Consider the following 20,844-nt stretch of genomic DNA (forward strand, 5'->3'; position numbering starts at 1 on the left):
CGACAGGAACATACAAACTCTGCACTCTCAAAATTTCTCCTTTGAAGGCTTCCCACCTACCGATCACATCTTTGCCAGAGAGCAACTTGTCCCAATCCACGCTTTTTAGATCCTTTCTCATTTCTTCAAATTTGGCCTTCTTCCAGTTCAGAACTTCAACCCCAGGACCAGATCTATCCTTGTCCATGATCAAGTTGAAACTAATGGTGTTATGATCACTGGAACCAAAGTGCTCCCCTACACAGACTTCCGTCACTTGTCCTAACTCGTTTCCTAACAGGAGATCCAATATTGCATCCCCTCTAGTTGGTCCCTCTATATATTGATTTAGAAAACTTTCCTGAACACATTTTACAAACTCTAAACCATCTAGACCCCTAACAGTATGGGAGTCCCAATCAATATATGGAAAATTAAAATCCCCTGCCACCACAACTTTATATTCCCTGCAGTTGCCTGCTATCTCTCTGCAGATTTGCTCTTCTAATTCTCGTTGACTATTGGGTGGTCTGTAATACAATCCCACTAATGTGGCCATACTTTTCCTGTTTCTCAGCTCCACCCATAAGGACTCAGTAGACAAGCCCTCTAATCTGTCCTGCCTGAGCACTGCTGTAATATTTTCCCTAACAAACAATGCTACTCCCCCACCTTTCATTCCTCAGCCTCGATCACATCTGAAACATCGGAACCCTGGAATATTAAGCTGCCAGTCCTGCCCCTCCTGTAGCCAAGTTTCACTAATTGCTATAACGTCATAATTCCTTTGATAAATAACGTCATAATAACTTTGATAAATTTACTTTGAACTTTTCTTGCTGACAGGATACCCAACTCCAATGATTTTCTGTCTCTCTTAAGACTTGGTGTACAAGTTCTGCCTGTGTAGGTGAACACACAATAGATTAATAAGTGCTTCCCTTCATTCAGTTTCCAGGCAAGTTGCTTGGCACTTGTTGATGTGACTGACTGGCCAACCTGAGAGCAGTAACTGCTTTTCCTGTCTGAGTCCAGTTAAACATGGTGTTAGTTAATGCTCTACTCACACCACTTGTCGGGAAGTGGGACAGGTGCAGGGTGCTGTACATGCAGCTAGGGCTTCATTTATGGTGTAGGACTCAGGTGCTTTAGCCCATCAAATGTGTGCTGACTAACTTTAATGCAAGTCCTTCCTTGATCCCATTTAATTCTTCCCACATTCCCGTCACCTCCCCATCAGATTTACTTACATTCTAGGGGAAACTTACAGTGTCCAATCACCAACCAACCCGCATGTCTTTGGGATGTGGGAGATATCTGGGGCACCTGGGGAACATCCACATAGTCACAGGTTGAACCTGCAAATTCAACACAGGCGGCACCAGAGCTCAGGATTGAACCTGGTTCACAGGAGCTGTGAAGCAGAAATTATAACTGCTGCAACACCTTGCCCACCCCTATTTCCCATACACTTCACTGCTGTACCTCTTGGGATCTTTAAGGAAGCTCGTGGATTATAAATTCACAGTGACGGGCCTCCTGTGCCTTTGGAACACAGTTAATTTGCCATCTGAATCCTATTGATGGACTGGAACCCCAGATTGCACAGAGGCTTGATACTCTTGCCTAACTTAGGTGGATTCCTTGTAAGATAAGGTGATGCTAAAATCAAAACCAAGTGATTATTAAATCCATCTCTTTTTCACTACATTACCAGTTTAGTTAGTGCAACGTGGGGAGATTTAAAGTTCATATCGTTGAGTCTTTCAGGTTAAATGCCTGTGTGTTCACTCAACCCAAACCAACAAAGATATCAAGGGCGAAATTGTCCTTGAGCCAAAGTACAGATTGAACAATAATAAAGGAAGATCATTAAAGATGATTATGTGAGATATGTTTCCTCCAGATAACTATTTGATAAAATTATCTTGAATTTGTTTCAACTGTTGAAGGGAAAGAAGAAGAAGAGGAAACGTGAAAAGATGCAGGAAACCACTTCAGGTAAGAAATCAACTTAGTGCCAAAATTATTAACGTTAAAATAAAATCTCACACTTTGGTATGGATCTAGTGCCTTTTATACACAACATTTCAACCTGCTGAATTGAATTCTTGCTCAACAGATATTTCTATGGGTTCAACTAGGTTCCATTGTATTGGGTGTTCTGATGTAGCGGTTACATTTCCCTCTGCTTTTCTCCTCTTGTCATTTTTCAACTCTTGTTAACTGAAGGGAAAGCTGTAAAATATGGGGCATTGTAACTTTATTAACTCTTTACTGTCTGTCATTATTAGCTTCATGCAAACTGTAATCAAACCATGGTGTGTTAGGAGTATCTGGTTGTGAGTAATCTTGAAGCCTCTGTGGTGACTCCCTAAAATTTAATAGTAAGTTAAATGGAAGTGTGTGTTAAATTGCATCTTTTAGGTATTGTGTTCATTTTAAATGTATTTGTCTGCTTTTGCATATTCTGTGCTTTGCTCTAAACTCAAGATTACCATCCAATGTTGGACCAAGCTGCTATTAAACTGTTGTTATTATTATAAGGAAGAAGTCATTGCCATGAACACAACTTACGAATCAGTTATGAATTAATTTTGATGGTCAGTGATTCAATAAGGTGTTACTTAGCTAATTGGAAGTCAACAGAACCCACTCCAGTGTGGTAACTGAGTTTTGCTCTAAAATCCATTTCTCAGGGTTGAGTGAATTTTGGTTCCCAAGTGAAGAGAGTCATTACATCACTATTCTAAAAGGTGGGGATGAGAAGTGACTTAATAAAATCTCAAACTATATGATCTTGAGTGCCTTTGGTGATTAGGGCTATGCAGATGAAAATCAAAATCAAAGTTGCCTGCTAATGCTGGAAATCTGAAATAAAATAGAAAAGCTTGGGAACACTCAGCAGGTCAGGCAGTATCTCCGGAAAGAGAGAGAACTAATGTTTCATGGCAAAGACCATTCATCAGAATTGGGCAAGGGAGATTTAAAAAAGACAGTCTTAAATTGTGGAGAAAATTTTGGGAAGGATAAGTAGGATGAAAGGACTATCTATGGAGCCAAAGTTTCTGCAGGAATAAGTTATAGGAACCATCTGGTCAAATGGGTTATGGGAAGTTAGAGGGTGACCACACAGGCAAAAAAAAAAGCTGCTAATCACTGAGTGTGGGACATATCCAACACATCAGGCTATGCTAGTGAAAAGAATAATCAGACCCCATGATCATAGATTGATGATTGACCAGCTCTGTTACAGACAGAGAAAGCAAGTTACCTAAAACTGGAGATGGAGGATTTGATACTGAGCTGTGTTGATGACAATGGATTGGTCCAATTATATAGCGCAGGCTGGGGACATACTATAAGTTTCCTTTGTCTGTTTTTGGAAAGAGATGAGGGTGCAAGTAAAGATCATCATGTTGAGTGTTTCTGGGATTCAGGGCTGCAGTTCATCCCCAGATTTATTTATTCTGCATTGGTGGACATTTCCTCAGCACCCACTGTTAATTGGATCTGGTGGTTTCCTCCCTTCTCCCTCTCCTTCTTCTTTCTACATTTATTTAAACCCCCATCACTTGAACTAAAACATCAGTATTTTCAGTTTTTACTTGCGTGTTACCTTTGGATATTTTTCAACCCTAAAACGGATCCAACCCAGAAACTGTTGGAAATACTCAGCTAGTTATACAACAACTTCTTCCTCTCCACCATTAGATTTTTGAACAGTCCAGGAACCTGTGAACGCTAACTCACTATTCTGCATATTGCACTATACTGAAGCAACAAAACAGCAAATGTCTTATATATATTCTGAACATCTGATATATAGAGTTACATTCCATAAGATCTGGGAAAAGACACAAGTCATCCATATTTGTCACCCTGCATCGGATGTTCCCTTCTTACCAACAAGAATTATAGCCCTGCAAAGCACCCCAGTTTAACCTGCAAGGCTATCCTTGAGCTCCCGGCAGACTGCAGCTTCCACCTTGCAATATAGTCCCATTCCAACCTCCCATTGCCAGGTGCCATGCTGATGCATTTACCACTCAGCGAACACAGTAATCCATTCTACCACACAGCAAGACCAAGACAGCTTCAAGTCCGGGCAGATAAGTGGCAAGGAGTGTCAGGCAAAGACCATCTGCAGCAAGGTGAGAGAAATTCAAAACCCAAGTACTGCAGACACTGAAAACCTAAAATATAAACAGAAATTACTGCAACTACTCAGAGGATAAGGCAGCATCCATGAAGCCTTTATTATTCAGAGGATCTGAAAGAATGGTAAAATCAAATCCAAACCATTGTCATGCATTTTTTTTGTTTGTTTGGCTACTATTTTAAACTGAATCTGGAAGAGAAAGTTAGATGCTACTTTCCCTGAAATATTACTGCTCTTCTAATATACCTAATAGTGAGCACAGAACACTTCTCTGACTTTGGCAAATGTGTACAGATCCAAATAACTGTGATAGAGCTAGGATGAGCAGAATTAGTCCCCTGTAGCAGCAAGCAACCTGTTTCCCTCTATAACAACAATCATTTTCTGTCTACATTCAGACCCAGTGCAGGTCATGACATGAAATTTAGTAATGTGACTGTCCCTTCCCAGCTTGGCACCATCCCTGGATTTCCCCGATGCTTCCTCTCCTCTGTTTTTGGAGATGGTACAGTTCGATTACTTTGTGCCTCATGCCTCTTGCATTTTCTTCCACACCATTTTAGCAAAAGAATGTAAACCAAAGATAACTGCTGCATGTTTTTATTTCAGCACTTTGAAAGTGTGTCAAATGCCAGGATGTGAATCGGTTTATTGCCATATGTAAATATACCTTTACAACCTTCATGGTAGTTCAGTGTTTACAAGCTGCATGCTGGCAATAGATCTCTAGAAACCAGCTTGCAGGGTTTAGAAGAGTCAAGGAGGCACCAGGAGATGTTGTAGGTGGTTAGAAGAGGAAAATTAATTGTTTGTGGTACTGACTCTGTGTAAGTCTTTTGTGCAATGACGTGAATGCCACAGAAGTGTTGGTGGTATGTTAAGCTAAAACAGTGCCCCGCTTGTGTGTTTACAGTTAGATTAACCAGCAGATAAAGTCACAGCCCAACGACCACAGACTCCTTCGCTATAGTGCAAGTAAATGTTACCACCGTGCTGCCAAGCCGCATTTCTAGGAAGGTGTGTACTGATCTTAACAGGCACTGAACCCCTGCATTCGCAGAACACAGGTAGCTTCGAGCAGTTAACACGCCTATCAGCACTTGTGTTTATTTTCTGTGGTGTTCGGGGAAGCTGCCAGCATGTATTTACAGACTCTTGCAAGGAACTGCATTTCAAAATGTAACTGAGGATGCAGCAGCATTAAAGAGCTAAATACTTGGAGGCAGTAAAGGTTCTGTTGTCATTTCCTTTTTTTGAAACTTGACAGCTTGACAACATATATATTTTTTAGCAATTTGTACATGTTTTTTGAGATAGAGAAATTTTAAGACAACATTTTTTTTCTAAGCTGCCATAAACATGTACAATTGATAACACACTTGTCTTTGAGTCCAAAGTTTCCACGACAACTACTGTGTAACTGAGGGAGTGCTGCAGTGATGGAGGTGATATGTTTTAGATGTGATGTTAAGTGCGCCTATGATCTCATGCTGCTATTATAATGAAGTGCAGAGCAGTTATCTCAAGTGTCTGACCATTATTTATCTCTCGATCAACATCGTAACAAAATAGCAGATGATCTGGTCCTTGTAACTGTTGTTTGTGCAGCTGCTATGAACAAACTTGCCATTGTATCTTCTACTTTGTAAAGGTTACTTCACTCTATTGGACTCTTAAAAAGAATGCGAAGATGTGGTAGAAATATAGAAAGTTATTTTCAGCAGAGGTGAAACTTTTTAACTTCTTCAGTTGCAGAAAATATCCAAACTATATATATTCCATTAAAAATGGTAGCTGGATTTGATCTGCTTGCACGATTTACATTAAAAATAGAATTCTTCGCCTTGAAATTAACATTTAGATGAAATAATTAACATTTTCATTTTTTTTAAATACCATAAAATCCAGGTTATAAATTACTTTATTCTAATGCTTCTGACTTTTCTGAGGAGCTGGCTCGATGCTCTATTGTATAGAGTTTGCAGTTGCAATAAAAAAAACAACATCTATGGTTGCTTCTTAGAAAGATAATTGGTTAAAATAGTTTTCTAGCCAAATGAGGGGGCATTACAGAGGTGAGTGAGAACTGTCAAAGAGGTGGATCTTCATAGTGCCTTAAGAATTTGAGGGCCAAGGCAGTTCAGGGTAAATGGGAAGGATTTAGTGATGGCTAAGAAGTCGCAGATATCTGGGTGAACTAGTGGTTGGAGTGGGAATGGGGTATTCACCAACACCAAATACATTTGGGAGTGTTAGCTGGCTGCTCCACATAGTTCCATGCATTTACTACCCTCAAAGGTTGTGGGGCCAGGAGAAGAGGCAGTGATGAAGAATAATTGATAGATCTAACCAGTACAGATATGGATAATAGAGACACTAGTTATTGGTTTTGGTAGCACTGTATGTCACCGGACTAGCTTCCAGAGATCCGAACCATTATTCCAAAGATTTAAAATCATAATGGCAACTCAGAAACGTACATTCAGGTAAATGTGGAATTAAAAACATAGTAATGACTTATTGTAAAACCCATTCTTCGAGTCTTTCTTTATTCTTACTTTATCTGGCTTATATTCCGGAGGACTGGAAAATTGCAAAAGTCACTCCACTCTTTAAGAAGGGGGGAAGACAAAAGAGAAGAAATTATAGGCCAGTTAGCTGAACCTCAGTGGTTGGGAAAGTATTGGAGTCTATCATAAAGGATGAAATTCCAGGGCACTTGGAGAAAATTCAAACATCTGAGGTGTTAGGAGTCTTCAGGCAAGACTCCCAGAAAGTTAATTCACAGGTTGAGTCTGTGATGAAGAAGGCAAATGCAGTGTTGGCATTTATTTCAAGGGGAATAGAGTAGAAAAACAAGGAGATAGTGATGAAGCTTTATAAGACACTAATCAGGCCACACTTGGAGTATGCATGGGAATCTCATTGAAACCGTTCAAATGTTGAAAGGACCAGATAGGGTGAATGTGGAGAGGATGTTCCCTCAGGTGGGGGTATTTGAAACTAGAGGGAACAGCCCCAAATTTGAGAGGTGACCTTTTAGAACAGAGGTAAGGAAGAATTATTTTAGCCAAAGGGTAGTAAATCTGTGGAATGCTCTGCCACAGACTGGGGTATAGGCCAAGTCAGTGGGTATATTTAAAGTGGAAGCTGATATTTTTCTGATTGGTTGGCCATCAAGGGATATAGTGAGAGGGTAGGTGTTTGGGGTGGAATGGGATCTGGGATCAGCCATGATGAAATGGTGGAACAGATTCGAGGGGCTGAATGGCCTAATTCTGCTCCTACATCTTATGGTCTTATATGTGACTGCATATCCCCCAATGTGCTTGAGGGTAATTAAGTATGTTCAATAAATTCTGGAGCTAGCCACATCTACATCCATCAATTATATGAATTCATCATGAAAAATGATCTACAGGGTTGCTGCTTGCATTTGATCTAATGCCCAATGCATTTTTCCTTGACCTACGTTCCTTGTGAGGTTTCTGCTTTTACAATGGATGTTAGACAGCTGTTAAAATCTAAATCTGAGGACATAAAGTCTAAATCTGAGGACAAGGATAGCTGTACCGTGATTAGGTTAGGTATCAGGGATGTCCAAGGGGCTGCAGATATCCAGGAGGAAAGGTAGATGGAGTGGAGATGGGGTGTTCACCTTCGTTCGAACATTCACATGTGAAGAATCTTAAAATGCAAAATGGTTTGAAAGGTCAATGGCTTAAGATGAAGAGTCAATGATCATATTGTTCCCATCATTGATTCCTGGCTGGAGATGCAAGACACTGAAATGCTGGAATGCAGAGCAACAGATAAATATCTGAAAGATGCTACCTGACCTGATGAGTCTCTCCAGCATTTTGTGTGCTACTCTGTTCAGGCCGACACCTTCTCTCTGCAAATGGCCATGTCTTAAAGTACAGTGCAACCATAAAGTGGCCTTGTTTTAACACTAAATGTGAATGGAGGGCATCTCGTTTGGTCACCTCTACTCAGCTACATTTTCTGGGAGGAATGTGACCAGGTAGTTTGGTTTCACTCCTGATCCCTTTAATTCAGTTGAGCTGAGGTGGATTTGCTCTAAAGCTGAGGCGGTTGTGTGTGAGAAGTAGGTAGTACCTTTACTCACCACACCAACAAGATATCTTGTTCCTTTCTTTCACCACCCCCCCACTGACCTCCTTTCCCCTGCAGCAAGCGCAATTTCTTAACCACTGTCAGTTTGCAAACACTTACCCAACCTACAGTGGGAGGCAAGTGGGAGCTGATCAAAAGTGACAGCACGTAACTCCTAAAATAAAATCTGAAGGTGCTTCACCCACGTAAACCACTCAAACCTTCTCCTGTGCTGCCTCTTCCCCCTCCCAAGGCAACGTTATTTTCCATGTGGAAGGGTAAACTATTTCTGTGCAGCAACGAGCCGTGGGCACTTTTAAAGTTGGTATCATAGGTTAGTAAACTAAGAGTTCAAAGTTCAAAGTAAATTTATTATTAATTATGTAAACAAAGACTGACAAAGACTATGCAAAAGAAGAGAAATCAAGTGTTTATTGTCTTTTAACTATATACATGCATATAAACCAGAGTGTAAAGCTGAGTATTACATATAACACACAATAACTTATGAAAGTATGGATAAGATCTACAGATGAATCACACATAAATAAGAAGCAAAAGTGCATAAATTAAATATTGTAAGGTACAGAACAGATTAACCAAATACACTTTGAATGCGATGCGGCCAGGAGTTCAGAAGCCTAATGACCTAAGGGAAAATACTGTGTCCCTTCCTGACCGTTCTTGTTTTTATGCTTTGGGGTCTTTTGCCTGATGGTAGAAAGTCAAGAGGACGCTGGATGGATGGGTGGGATCCTTAATAATACTAAGGGCCCCGTGTATGCAGCGCTCCTGATAAAGGTCCCCGATGGATGGTACGGAGACCTCTATGATCCTCTCAGTCGTTCTCACAGTGCTTTGTAGGGACTTCCAGTCTGATTCTCAGCTGCTCTCATAGCAGATGGGGATGCAACTTGTCAGGGCACTCTCAATGGTGCTCCTGTAAAATACAGTTAAGATGTGGGGGGAGATTCACTTGCCTTAGTCTCCTTAGGAAGTGAAGGCACTGCTATGCCTTGTTCAGGGAGGTAACATTAAGGGACCAGGTGGGGTCATCCATGATGTGAACTCCCAGGAATTTGGTGCACTTAACTCTCTCTGTCGAGGAGCTGTGTACTCACAGAGGGGGATGGTGCATCTGCGCCTTCCTGAAGTCCACAGTGAATTTCTTGGTCTTCTCTGCGTTCCGTCTTGGATTGTTCTCCTCACAACCATCCACCAACCACTCCATTTCCTCTCCGTACTCCGTCTCGTCATTGTTGTTGTTGAGCCCAACCACTGTTGTGCCATCTGCAAACCTGAAGACACGGTTTGAGCTGAATCCTCCTCCTCCTCCTCCTCATCCACCTCCTCCTCCCCCTGCCCAACCCTGCAAGTCCTGAGGCAGAGCACAGCGCCCCCCCCATCCCCTCCCCCAGGCTGCAGAGGGAGACCCTGCAAATAACAAAATAAGTAAAGAAATAACACTAAGAACGTGAGTTTTAGAGTGTGTGAAAGTGAATCTATAGGTTATGGAGTCATATAAGCGTTGAGGTGAGTGAAGTTATCTATGCTGGTTCAGGAGCCTGATGGTTGTAGAGTAATAACTGTTCCTGAACCAGGTTGTGTAGGACCTGAGGCTCCTGTACCTGCTCCACAGTGATAGTAGTGAAAAGAGAGCATGGCCGAGACGATGGCCTGGATGAAGAGATAAAATCAAAACAATGACTTCATAAGAAAGATTTAATCTTGGAGTTAAATATGACATTTTATTTTCACTTTGCAACAATCTAAATTGCAAGCTTTATTTAAACTTGTATTGCTGATTTTGTGCATAGAGTGGAGTACATTGATTATGGATTAGCTGATGTCTCTAAGCTCCATATTCCAAATTCCATTTTAGCCCAGAAAGCTCACCTGCAGGTAAACAATTTGATCAAGGAGTGCATCGCTGTTGAGCTGCATCCTTGACTATAGCAGAGAATTTGGTTGGTGGTTCAGCGCTAGTCTTAGAAAGTAGAAGAAGTAGGACATTTGGAGCAAGAAACAGGTAGTCTTGTTAGAAACATAGAAAATAGGTGCAGGAGTAGGCCATTCGGCCCTTCGAGCCTGCACCGCCATTCAGTATGATCATGGCTGATCGTCCAATTCAGAACCCTGTACCTGCCTTCCCTCCATACCCCCTGATCCCTTTAGCCACAAGGGCCATATCTAACTCCCTCTTAAATATAGCCAATGAACTAGCCTCAACTGTTTCCTGTGGCAGAGAATTCCACAGATTCACCACTCTCTGTGTGGTTTTTCCTAATCTCGGTCCTAAAAGGCTTCCCCTTTATCCTCAAACTGTGACCCCTTGTTCTGGACTTCCCCAACATCGGGAACAATCTTCCTGCATCTAGCCTGTCCAATCCCTTTAGGATTTTATATGTTTCAATAAGATCCCCCCTCAATCTTCTAAATTCCAATGAGTATAAGCCTAGTCGATCCAGTCTTTCATCATATGAAAGTCCTGCCACCCCAGGAATCAATCTGGTGAACCTTCTTTGTACTCTCTCTATGGCAAGGATGTCTTTCCTCAGATTAGGGGACCAAAACTGCACACAATACTCCAGGTGCGGTCTCACCAAGGCCTTGTACAACTGCAGTAGTACCTCCCTGCTCCTGTACTCGAATCCTCTTGCTATGAATGTCAGCATACCACGCCTTTTTCACCGCCTGCTGTACCTGCATGCCCACTTTCAATGACTGGTATAAGGTAAAGTAAGATTTAAAAAATTGTTAATAACAGTTACTATTCATTGAAGAATATACCGAGTTCTTCTTTAAAACATTGTGAGTAACTAATAAGACCATAAGACATAGGAGCAGAATTAGGCCATTTGGCCCATTGAGTCTGCCCCACCATTCAATCATGGCTGATCCTTTTTAACCCTCCTCAGTCCCACTCTCAAGCCTTCTCCCCATAACCTTTGATGCCGTATCCAATCAAGAACCTATCAAGCTCTGCCTTAAATATACCCAATGACCTGGCCTCCACAGCTGCCTGTGGTACTAAATTCCACAAACTCACCTCTCATTGGCTAAAGAAATTTCTCAGTTTTAAATAGATGCCCCTCTCTCCTGTGGCTGTGCCCTCTTGTCCTATACTCCTCCACCACTGGAAACATCCTTTCCACATCTACTCTGTCTAGGCCTTTCAACATTCAAAAGGTTTCAATGAGATCTCCCCTTCATCCTTCTAAATTCCAGCAAGTACAGACCCAGACCTGTCAAACGTTCCTCATATGATAACCCTTTTGTTCCCAGAATCATCCTTGTGTACCTCCTGTGAACCCTCTCCAATACCAGCACATCTTTCCTTTGATGAGGAGCCCATCTAACCATGTAATGCAAATAATGATTAAATTGCATTCTATCCCATTTCACCCATTACTTCAACCTACCTACCTGTTTTACCTGTGAGGTGCTAGATGCTGAAATGTGTCCTCATTAACATCAGGAAATAACGTGCATCCACCATGGGAAACATCAGGAATGAATCTGAAGAAGTGGCCTTTGAAGCTGAACAGCTAGCAAATGATGTGGGTCATGTCTGTAACTATTAATTAGTGATGGAGCTAAACATTGACACCCTCACTTAATTAATTATCTGTTATTAGTGAGTTGATAGGGTGGGATATTTGGGAATTCTCTTTATTCATTGTCACATTATGACATTTTGGGAAAGCTGACAATTATTGTGCAATCTCTCATCTTTATGTTGTATTATTTTATACTTTAATTCTTACTCTTTTGTTTATTTCGAATACTTTGCTCCATGTGGCAATTTATCACCATCTTTTTTTGAAGTCCAAGAAACCAATAATACCCAACAGCCATCTGCCTGGATTCTGATCTTTTTTTTCAGTCCTCTGGGAATAAGTCTGTGTCCTCAGATCACAAAGATTATGTGTGGGATTTGCAAACTGACTTCCTACTTACTTGAGCCTCCACACGCTGGGCACCAGCCTCCAGAAGAAAAGGATAGCATTGGCAGGGCAAGCAGTGAATGTATAGACTCAAGATGCAATATATTTTCCGCATAGAGCAATTTGGATTCTACCATCTACAGACATCCCACCCTGCAAGAATTCATTTCAGGGAGGTAGCACCATCAATTTGCGGGAGACTTCCGGGAGAGGTGGGATGTCTGCAATAGAGTAGCTCCTTAGCAGCTGGCCAGCTAGTTTAAATAATGTTAGTTATGCGAATGAAGGAATGACACCTGTTAAACTCACCTCAACATGTCTTTTACAGTCTTAACCCACCATGGGCAATAGAAAAGTCACTGTTGCAAACAGTGCAGTGAGCAACACTGTCATTATTTTTGAGCCCTATTAGGCAGGGGTACACTTTAGTGTAGTCTGGGGTGACGTACGTTTTATATTTTTTTTTGGAACACTCTGCCACTCTGACTTTTTTTGGAACTCGCTCGCTCTCTATCTCGCGCATGCTTTCTCGCTGTCACTCTCTCTCGTGCTTCCTTTCTCGCTCTCTCTCTCGTGGTCGCTCTCATTTCGCGCTTGCTTTGTCACTCTTGCTCTCACTTTCTCTCTCTCTCTCGCGCATGCTTTCTCGCTCTCTCTCGTGCTTGCTTTCTCCCTCTCTCGCACTTGCTTTCTCACTCTCAGTCTCTCTCGTGCGCTGTCTCGCTCTCTAGCGCACTCTCTCTCTCCCATGGTCACTCTCACTCTCGCTTGCGCTCGCTCTCTCGCACTTGCTTTCCTGCTCTTGCTCTCGCTCTCTCGTGCTTACGTTCTCACTCTCACTCTCTCTCGCGCTTGCTTTCTTGCTCTTGCGCTCACTCTCTCACCCTCTCTCACACGTTCTCTCACGCTCGCTCTCAAAAAAATCAATTTCCGGGACATTGTATATAATTTGCGGGCATCAGGGAGCCACTATTAATTTGCAGGAGACTCCCGGAACTTCCGGGAGAGGTGGGATGTCTGCATCTACAGTGGTATGCAAAGTTTGGGCACCCCAGTCAAAATTTCCATCACTGTGAATAGCTAAGCGAGTAAAAGATGACCTGATTTCCATAAGGCATAAAGTTAAAGATGACACATTTCTTTAATATTTTAAGCAAGAAAACTTTTTTATTTCCACCTTTTACAGTTTCAAAATAACAAAAAAGGAAAAGGGCCTGAAGCAAATGTTTGGGCACCCTACATGGTCAGTATTTAGTAACACCCCCTTTGACAAGTATCACAGCTTGTGAACGCTTTCTGTAGCCAGCAAAGAGTCTTTCAATTCTTGTTTGGGGGATTTTTGCCCATTCTTCCTTGCAAAAGGCTTCTAGTTCTGTGAGATTCTTGGGCCATCTTGCATGCACTGCTCTTTTGAGGTCTATCCACAGATTCTCGATGATGTTTAGGTCAGGGGACTGTGAGGGCCATGGCAAAACCTTCAGCTTGTGCCTCTTGAGGTAGTCCATTGTGGATTTTGAGATGTGTTTAGGATCATTATCCTGTTGTAGAAGCCATCCTCTTTTCATCTTCAGCTTTTTTACAGATGGTGTGATGTTTTCTTCCAGAATTTGCTGGTATTTAATTCAATTCATTCTTCCCTCTACCAGTGAAATGTTCCCTGTGCCACTGGCTGCAACACAAGCCCAAAGCATGATCGATCCACCCCCGTGCTTAACAGTTGGAGAGGTGTTCTTTTCATGAAATTCTGCACCCTTTTTTCTCCAAACATACCTTTGCTCATTGCAGCCAAAAAGTTCTATTTTTACTTCATCAGTCCACAGGACTTGTTTCCAAAATGTATCAGGCTTTTTTAGATGTTCCTTTGCAAACTTCTGACGCTGAATTTTGTGGTGAGGATGCAGGAAAGGTTTTCTTCTGATGACTTTTCCATGAAGGTCATATTTGTGCAGGTGTCACTGCGCAGTAGAACAGTGCACCGCCACTCCAGAGTCTGCTAAATCTTCCTGAAGGTCTTTTGCAGTCAAACAGGGGTTTTGATTTGCCTTTCTGGCAATCCTACGAGCAGTTCTCTTGGAAGGTTTTCTTGGTCTTCCAGACCTCAATTTGACTTCCACCATTCCTGTTAACTGCCATTTCTTAATTACATTACGAACTGAGGAAACGGCTACCTGAAAACGCTTTGCTATCTTCTTATAGCCTTCTCCTGCTTTGTGGGCATCATTTATTTTAATTTTCGGAGTGCTAGGCAGCTGCTTAGAGGAGCCCATAGCTGCTAATTGTTGGGACAAGGTTTGAGGAGTCAGGGTATTTATAAAGCTTTGAAATTTGCATCACCTGGCCTTTCCTAACGATGACTGTGAACAAGCCATAGCCCTAACAAGCTAAATAAGGTCTGAGACCTTGGTAAAGGTTGTCTGAGAGCTCAAATCTCTTGGGGTGCCCAAACTTTTGCATGGTGCTCCTTTCCTTTTTTTCACTCTAAAATTGTACAAAACAAAAATAATACACTAATCTTGCTTAAAATGTTGAAAAGAATGTTTCATCTTTAACTTTATGACTTTTGGAGATCAGTTCATCTTCTACTCCTTAACTATTCACATTAACAGAAATTTTAACCAGGTGTGCCCAAATTTTTGCATGCCACTGTATATATACTTAATGTAAGTTACAGATATTTCCCTATATTATCATGTATTGCATTGTACTGCTCCTGCAAAGTTAACACATTTCATGACCCATCCTTGTTATAATAAACCTGATTCTGATCCTGATTTCCTATGTGTATGTTCTAACATAAATACCAAAGGTAGGTAAATCCTGCTGATTTAATCCAACAGGAAAGAAAGTCTACTGGACTGTCTAACTGGAGGGCTAAAAGAGGGAGATTTGCCCATGTTCAACCCCCAAGAAATGAGAAATTCACACTCTTTGTCCTTTAACACTTTTGTCCATTATCTCCTTTTCTGTAACCCCAATTCAAGCAGATGCACTTTATCTCCAGGAGAACGAAGGCAGATCAAATTGGTTTTTCATGAAGACAGCCATTTGAATTTAGCATGTCTCTGTCAGATAACTTGGACTGAGCTCTCTCACTGTTTGTTTTCGTACATTGAATGCCTGTGGCAAAAGGAGAGTGATTTTCAGATTGTTGCCAGATTTGATCAGTCTACGTGCTGAGCTCTCAGCAGACAAGACGAGGCTTCTGAGTAGACCTGTATCTTGCATGCCTCAAGCCAGTACTGTTATCTTAGTAAACAAATAAGCAAGTGGTTAGTATAACGTGTAAGGTAGATTGTTTCATGCAAACAGGAAACTTGGTGTTTACACACCCACTCATTTGCAGATTGAGAGGAGTGTGACCTGACACAGCCTCGTGTATTCTTAACTTCAGAGTGAGTATTGCGCCTCCAAACTAAGGTATCGTCTCATCTCTATTTGAAGGCCATGAATAACTTGAATGCAGAGGTTCTTGAAATTAAATGTTTTTTTGCTTTTAACAAAAATAGATAGCTAGTAGACACTGTGCTGTTTGCCACTGCTGCTTAATGCATTGAATAAGTAAGTAATGATTGAGTTCAGCAGAATCCAAAAGGCAGATAGGAAATGCTTAGTTGAGCTATCTAGTCTTCTAGGAAGAGGTGGACTTACAGGCGTCCATTCAGGCCAGAATCAGGCTTGGCCAGGACTGGTCTCTGACCACCCACTAGAGAACTTCCTGCTGCTGAGTGTCTGGGCTCACACATGTTAAACAGCCGAAATGCCAGAATGAGAAAAGTCATTTTCAGCTGAGGGTGGGGTTGGGGGGGGGGGGTGCATGAATGAGAACAGTATGCTAATGCATGTTGAGGTACCAAAGACACATTGAGTCATAAACATTTGGTAAATCTTTAGATTCTTTATTTCAGTATTCTGTCTCCAACCCAAATCAAAGTAAAAAGATTGGCTAATTTGAAATTGTCTCTTTGGTGTAGGTTGGGTGTGGTTGGTGGTAGGTGTGGTGCGGTTACTGTGTACAGTGTACATAAAGAGACAGCTGTACCAATTTTAGATTAGGAAGAATCTTCTGTCTATTGGGATCTTCTTCCTGCTGTTTTATTTGAAGCCCTGCCACAGCTGGAAGAGTTGAGGTGTACACACGAGGAATTCTGCAGATTCTGGAAATTCAAGCAACACACATCAAAGTTGCTGGTGAATGCAGCAGGCCAGGCAGCATCTCTAGGAAGGGGTACAGTTGACATTTCGGGCCGAGACACTTTGTCAGGACTAACTGAAAGAAGAGCTAGTAAGGGATTTGAAAGTGGGAGGGGGAGGGGGAGATCCAAAATGATAGGAGAAGACAGGAGGGGGAGGGATGGAGCCAAGAGCTGGACAGGTGTTTGGCAAAAGGGTTATGAGAGGATCATGGGACAGGAGAGCGATTTAGTGCTAGGTTAGGTGTTGTTTGGGCTTGCCTTCCCTTGGCCAGAATTCAGGTGTGGGGGCCCTCCAGAACAGCCTCATCAGAAATGGGGACTCACTAGTTGAGGTAGGGGGCTTGAGGGGCGTCACACATGCCTGTGGCTACATGCTGTGCACTTGATCCTGACTCGGATCACAGTAGTCTACCGTCGCAGTCTGCCAGTGGGACGTGACAACACTATCCCATTCCACACATATCTTACTTAAGTCTCCCTCCCTCTCTCACTCTACCTTTCTGCAATTATGCTAGCTAATATTTCAGCTCCCTTAATTTTATCAACTTTATCATCTCCCTTGGACGATTGACGACTTTGCATCAAGTGTCACAGATGGACTGTCCGAATGGAATGTAACTCAGAATAGGATGCAAATGTGAGGACTCTGCCACTGCTTTTGTTGTTAGTTGTAAATAAATATCGATAAACATTGCTAAAGAGCTCTTTACTGTTCAAGGCTTACTTTAAAAGAATTATATTCTGCTGTCTATTTTGTGTGAATACAACCCCTTTTGGAGCACCTGAAGTTCTGTTTTAAGCTTTAATTGGGAGCATTGTGCATCACCGTAGGGATTTGGGTAAACATTTCAGGTTAACATTGCAGTCTGATACTGTGGGAATATGGATGATCAAAATTAGTATCATCACTGACTTAGATGTTGTGAAACTTGTTTGCAGCAGCAGTACTGTACAAAGAAATAGAATTACTATTATTTACAAAAATAAGCAAATATTGCCAGAAAAGGAATAAAATGATAATATTCATGAGTTCCTGGACCAATTAATAATCTGATGGTGGGGGGAAAGAAGCTATTGCTGAATTATTGAGTATGAGTCTTCATGTTCTTGATCTCTTTCCTGAGTATAGTAATGAAAAAAGAGCATGTACCAGATGGTTAGAGTCCTTCATGATGGATGCTGCCTTATTAAGGTACTGCCTCTTGAAGATGTTCTTGATTGTAGGGAGGGTCTGATGGTGGTGGTTGAGTTTACAGTCCTCTGCAGTGGAGTGCGCAGTGGAGCCTCCCTTGCCAACCAGTCAGATCGCTCACTGCTGTACACCTATAGAAACTTAGAAAAGCTTAACTTTTGGTAGTATTGTTTCTCATTTGAGATGTTAGGCCCAGCTTCCAACTGTCCCCCTCAGAAAGACATACTAGGTCTATCATACCATGTTGAAGAAGAGCAGGATAGATATCATGGGTGTAATGTGCTTGGGAATTTCCTGACACTGTAAAAAAGTTCCGTCTGCAAACTAAGTCCATGTTTTCCTATTATCTGCATTGTCTTTTGAGTTTTTTCCCCCTTTGCCAATTACTCAGTTTTCCTGTCCTGCAGCTGTCCTTTCTCAATCTCATGCAATCTGGATGTTATCAAGACCTTGAACAGAAATGGGCCTTTGGTTATACCATCAGTCTCGCTGAGGTCAAGGCTGAATGCTGGGAGGTTACTGAAGCCAGAGGCTGATGTTGGCATGCATGTTATTCATCTAAAATCGAGAGTTTGAGTGCTCATTCAGCTGCTGAGTAAATATTTTTACTCAGCCCTGTGACATCTGACAAGCCTCGGAGCCTACCTGGTATTGAATTACTATCAACTGTAACCTGAGGTATGGGAGAAGAGGCAGCCTTGAAATTAAGTCAAAATTAGAAGAAGAAGGAAATTCTTCCCCAAATCCAAACATGGACATTGTTTTCTGTTGGTGCTCACTCAGCAGAAATGCAGGCTGATTCACTCATAGTGGTGCAGGTGACAGCTAACTGATGAAGGCAAATCTATGAAGAGCACCTATGCATTGTGTGGCTCAGTTACTCTGGGGGGGCGGGGGAGGCTGTCTCATATGACTGAACCACCTACTGGGGAAGAACAAGGTGGGGGTCTTTAGTGAACCTGATGCTTCCAGGTGAATGGTTCAGGGTAAGCACTGCTTCTGAATGTTCCAAGTTATCCTGTTGTCCGTACCTTAATTTGTACATACCATAATTCTATATCGTATGTAAAAGTCGAGCAACATGACTGTGTGGTTAATATCAGCAAGTATTAAACTGTAATATTTTCAGCAATAGCTACTGAATAAATACAGGCTTTGCTGAAGCATGCAGTTCCTGCATTCATTTCAATTCCGTGGCCCCTGATAAGCGCTCCATATATGGATCCCCAGTTTGAACTAATGTCCATTCTTTGGCTCAGCTGACAGCTGGTTTGTTGCAAAGTCAGAAGATTATGGTTCAAGTATATTAAATCATGACAAGCATAGAGAGGGTGAGTACACACTGTCTTTTTCCCGGGGTTGAGCATCAAGAACTGGAGGAAGTAAGTTTAGGGTGAGAGGGGAAAGAGTTAATAGGAACCTAAGGGGCAACTTTTTCACCCAGTTGGCCTGTAGATGGAACAAGCTGGAGAGGAGTGGTTGAGGTAGGTACGTTAAAAACATTTGAAAGGAACTTGGACAGGTACATGATCGGAAAGGGTTAGAAGGATATGGGCCAAACTCAGACAAATAGGATTTCCCTAGATAGGAACCTTGGACGGTATAGACCAATTTCTATGCCGTATAGCTTAATGACTCTAGGTGCCATGCCAGGTGCCTGAGCATGTGAGCAAAGGACCTTCTGTGCAGTACATGAGGATCTCTACTGTAAGTATGGCAATCTTTCCGATAAGCCAAGGTTCTCTCTTCTCTCTCAGAGCCGTAGCAGTATCTGAAGAGCAAAGCCCGTACCTCTCTGTGAAGCAGAATCACACAGACATTTTACCCTGCATGTCAGTGAAGTATTTACTGAAAACACAGCTGACATCAGCCTGAGTTACAGATCTACTTGAGTGAGGCAGCAGCTTCCTCTTAACTTAGCAGCCAGCAGAGGGGAAGACCCAGCACAACAGAAGAGGGAGTGAAACTGACGACAAAATCCACTGTTGTTGATAGTATTTGTATTTTACACTGAAAGTGTACACTTTTACCCTTGTTCTCTTGACATGGGTGTTATTAGCTGGGCCAGAATTTATTGTCTACTCTGAACCACCTTGAACTGAGTGGGTTGATCTGGTGTGGTTTGGAGTCACATGTAGGTTGGAGAAGGCTCTCGGCCTGAAACGCTGTCTATTCATTCTTTTCCATAAATGCTGCTGGATCTGCTGAGTTCCTCCAGCATTTTCTGTCTCTTATAAGTAAGAGGAGTATATTTAATCCTCCAATGGATATTAGCCAATCAGATGGATTTTTACAACCATCTACTAGTTTAATACACTTCAATACTAGTATTAGTTTTTAAGCTGCATTGTTAGCCTTGGATCTTTTGGTCACTCTCCAATCCCTCTCTGAGACTGAATGTTATGTGTTCATAGCCCATTCTAAAATATTGTTGTACAAGTCAAGTTCATTGTCAGATGCACACGTACAGTGAGGTCTAGGTAAAATGAAAATACTTGCAAATGTCACTCCACTCTTCCAGAAGGGAGAGAGGCAGAAGAAAGGAAACTATAGGCCACGTTAGTCTGACCTCAGTGGTTGGGAAGATGTTGGAGTCGATTACTAAGGATGAGGTCTCAGGGCACTTGGAGGCACATGATAAAATAGGCCATAGTCAGCATGATTTCCTCAAGAGAAATTCTTGCCTGACAAATCTGTTGGAATTCTTTGAAAAAATAACAAGCAGGATTGACAAAGGAGAATCAGTTGATGTTGTGTACTTGGATTTTCAGAAGGCTTTTGACAAGGTGCCACACATGAGGCTGCTTAATAAGCTACAAGCCCATCATATTACAGGAAAGAATCTAGCTTGGATAAAGCAGTGTTGCTGGGCAGGAGGCAAAGAGTGGGAATAAAGGGAGCCTTTTCTGACTGGCTGCCAGTGATTAGTGGTTTTCCACAGGGGTCTGTGTTGGGACCGATTCTTTTTATGTTATAAGTCAATGATATAGATGATGAAATTGATGGCTTTTTTTTCAAAATTTGCAGACAATATGAAGGTAGGTGGAGGGCAGGTAGTTTTGAGGAAGTAGACAAGCTATAGAAGGACAGATAGGAGAATGGGTGAGAATGGGAAGTGTATGTTCATGCACTTTGGTAGAAGAAATGAAAGGGTTGACTGTTTTCTAAATGGAGGGAAAATACAAGAAACTGAGGCACAAAGGGACTTGGAGCTCTTGTGCAGGATTCCCTAAAGGTTAATTTGCAGGTTGAGAC

The 20,844-nt window shown here is 41.9% G+C and overlaps 1 protein-coding gene across 5 annotated transcripts in view; it reads left to right on the forward strand.

Annotated features, from left to right (window-relative positions):
- lef1 (lymphoid enhancer-binding factor 1) overlaps nt 1-20,844 on the forward strand; it is a 174,870-nt gene that overhangs the window by 121,652 nt on the left and 32,374 nt on the right. For 4 of the 5 annotated variants that reach the window (XM_072256388.1, XM_072256389.1, XM_072256386.1 and 1 more), the window contains exon 9: nt 1,932-1,980. In XM_072256388.1, coding sequence (XP_072112489.1) covers nt 1,932-1,980 — 49 coding nt within the window. Of the gene's footprint in view, nt 1-1,931; nt 1,981-5,054; nt 5,159-20,844 lie in introns of all 5 variants that reach the window. The other variant, XR_011885787.1, reaches the window with a different exon arrangement.

Source organism: Mobula birostris, chromosome 4 (genome assembly GCF_030028105.1).
Source record: "Mobula birostris isolate sMobBir1 chromosome 4, sMobBir1.hap1, whole genome shotgun sequence".
NCBI classification, from domain to species: domain Eukaryota; kingdom Metazoa; phylum Chordata; class Chondrichthyes; order Myliobatiformes; family Myliobatidae; genus Mobula; species Mobula birostris.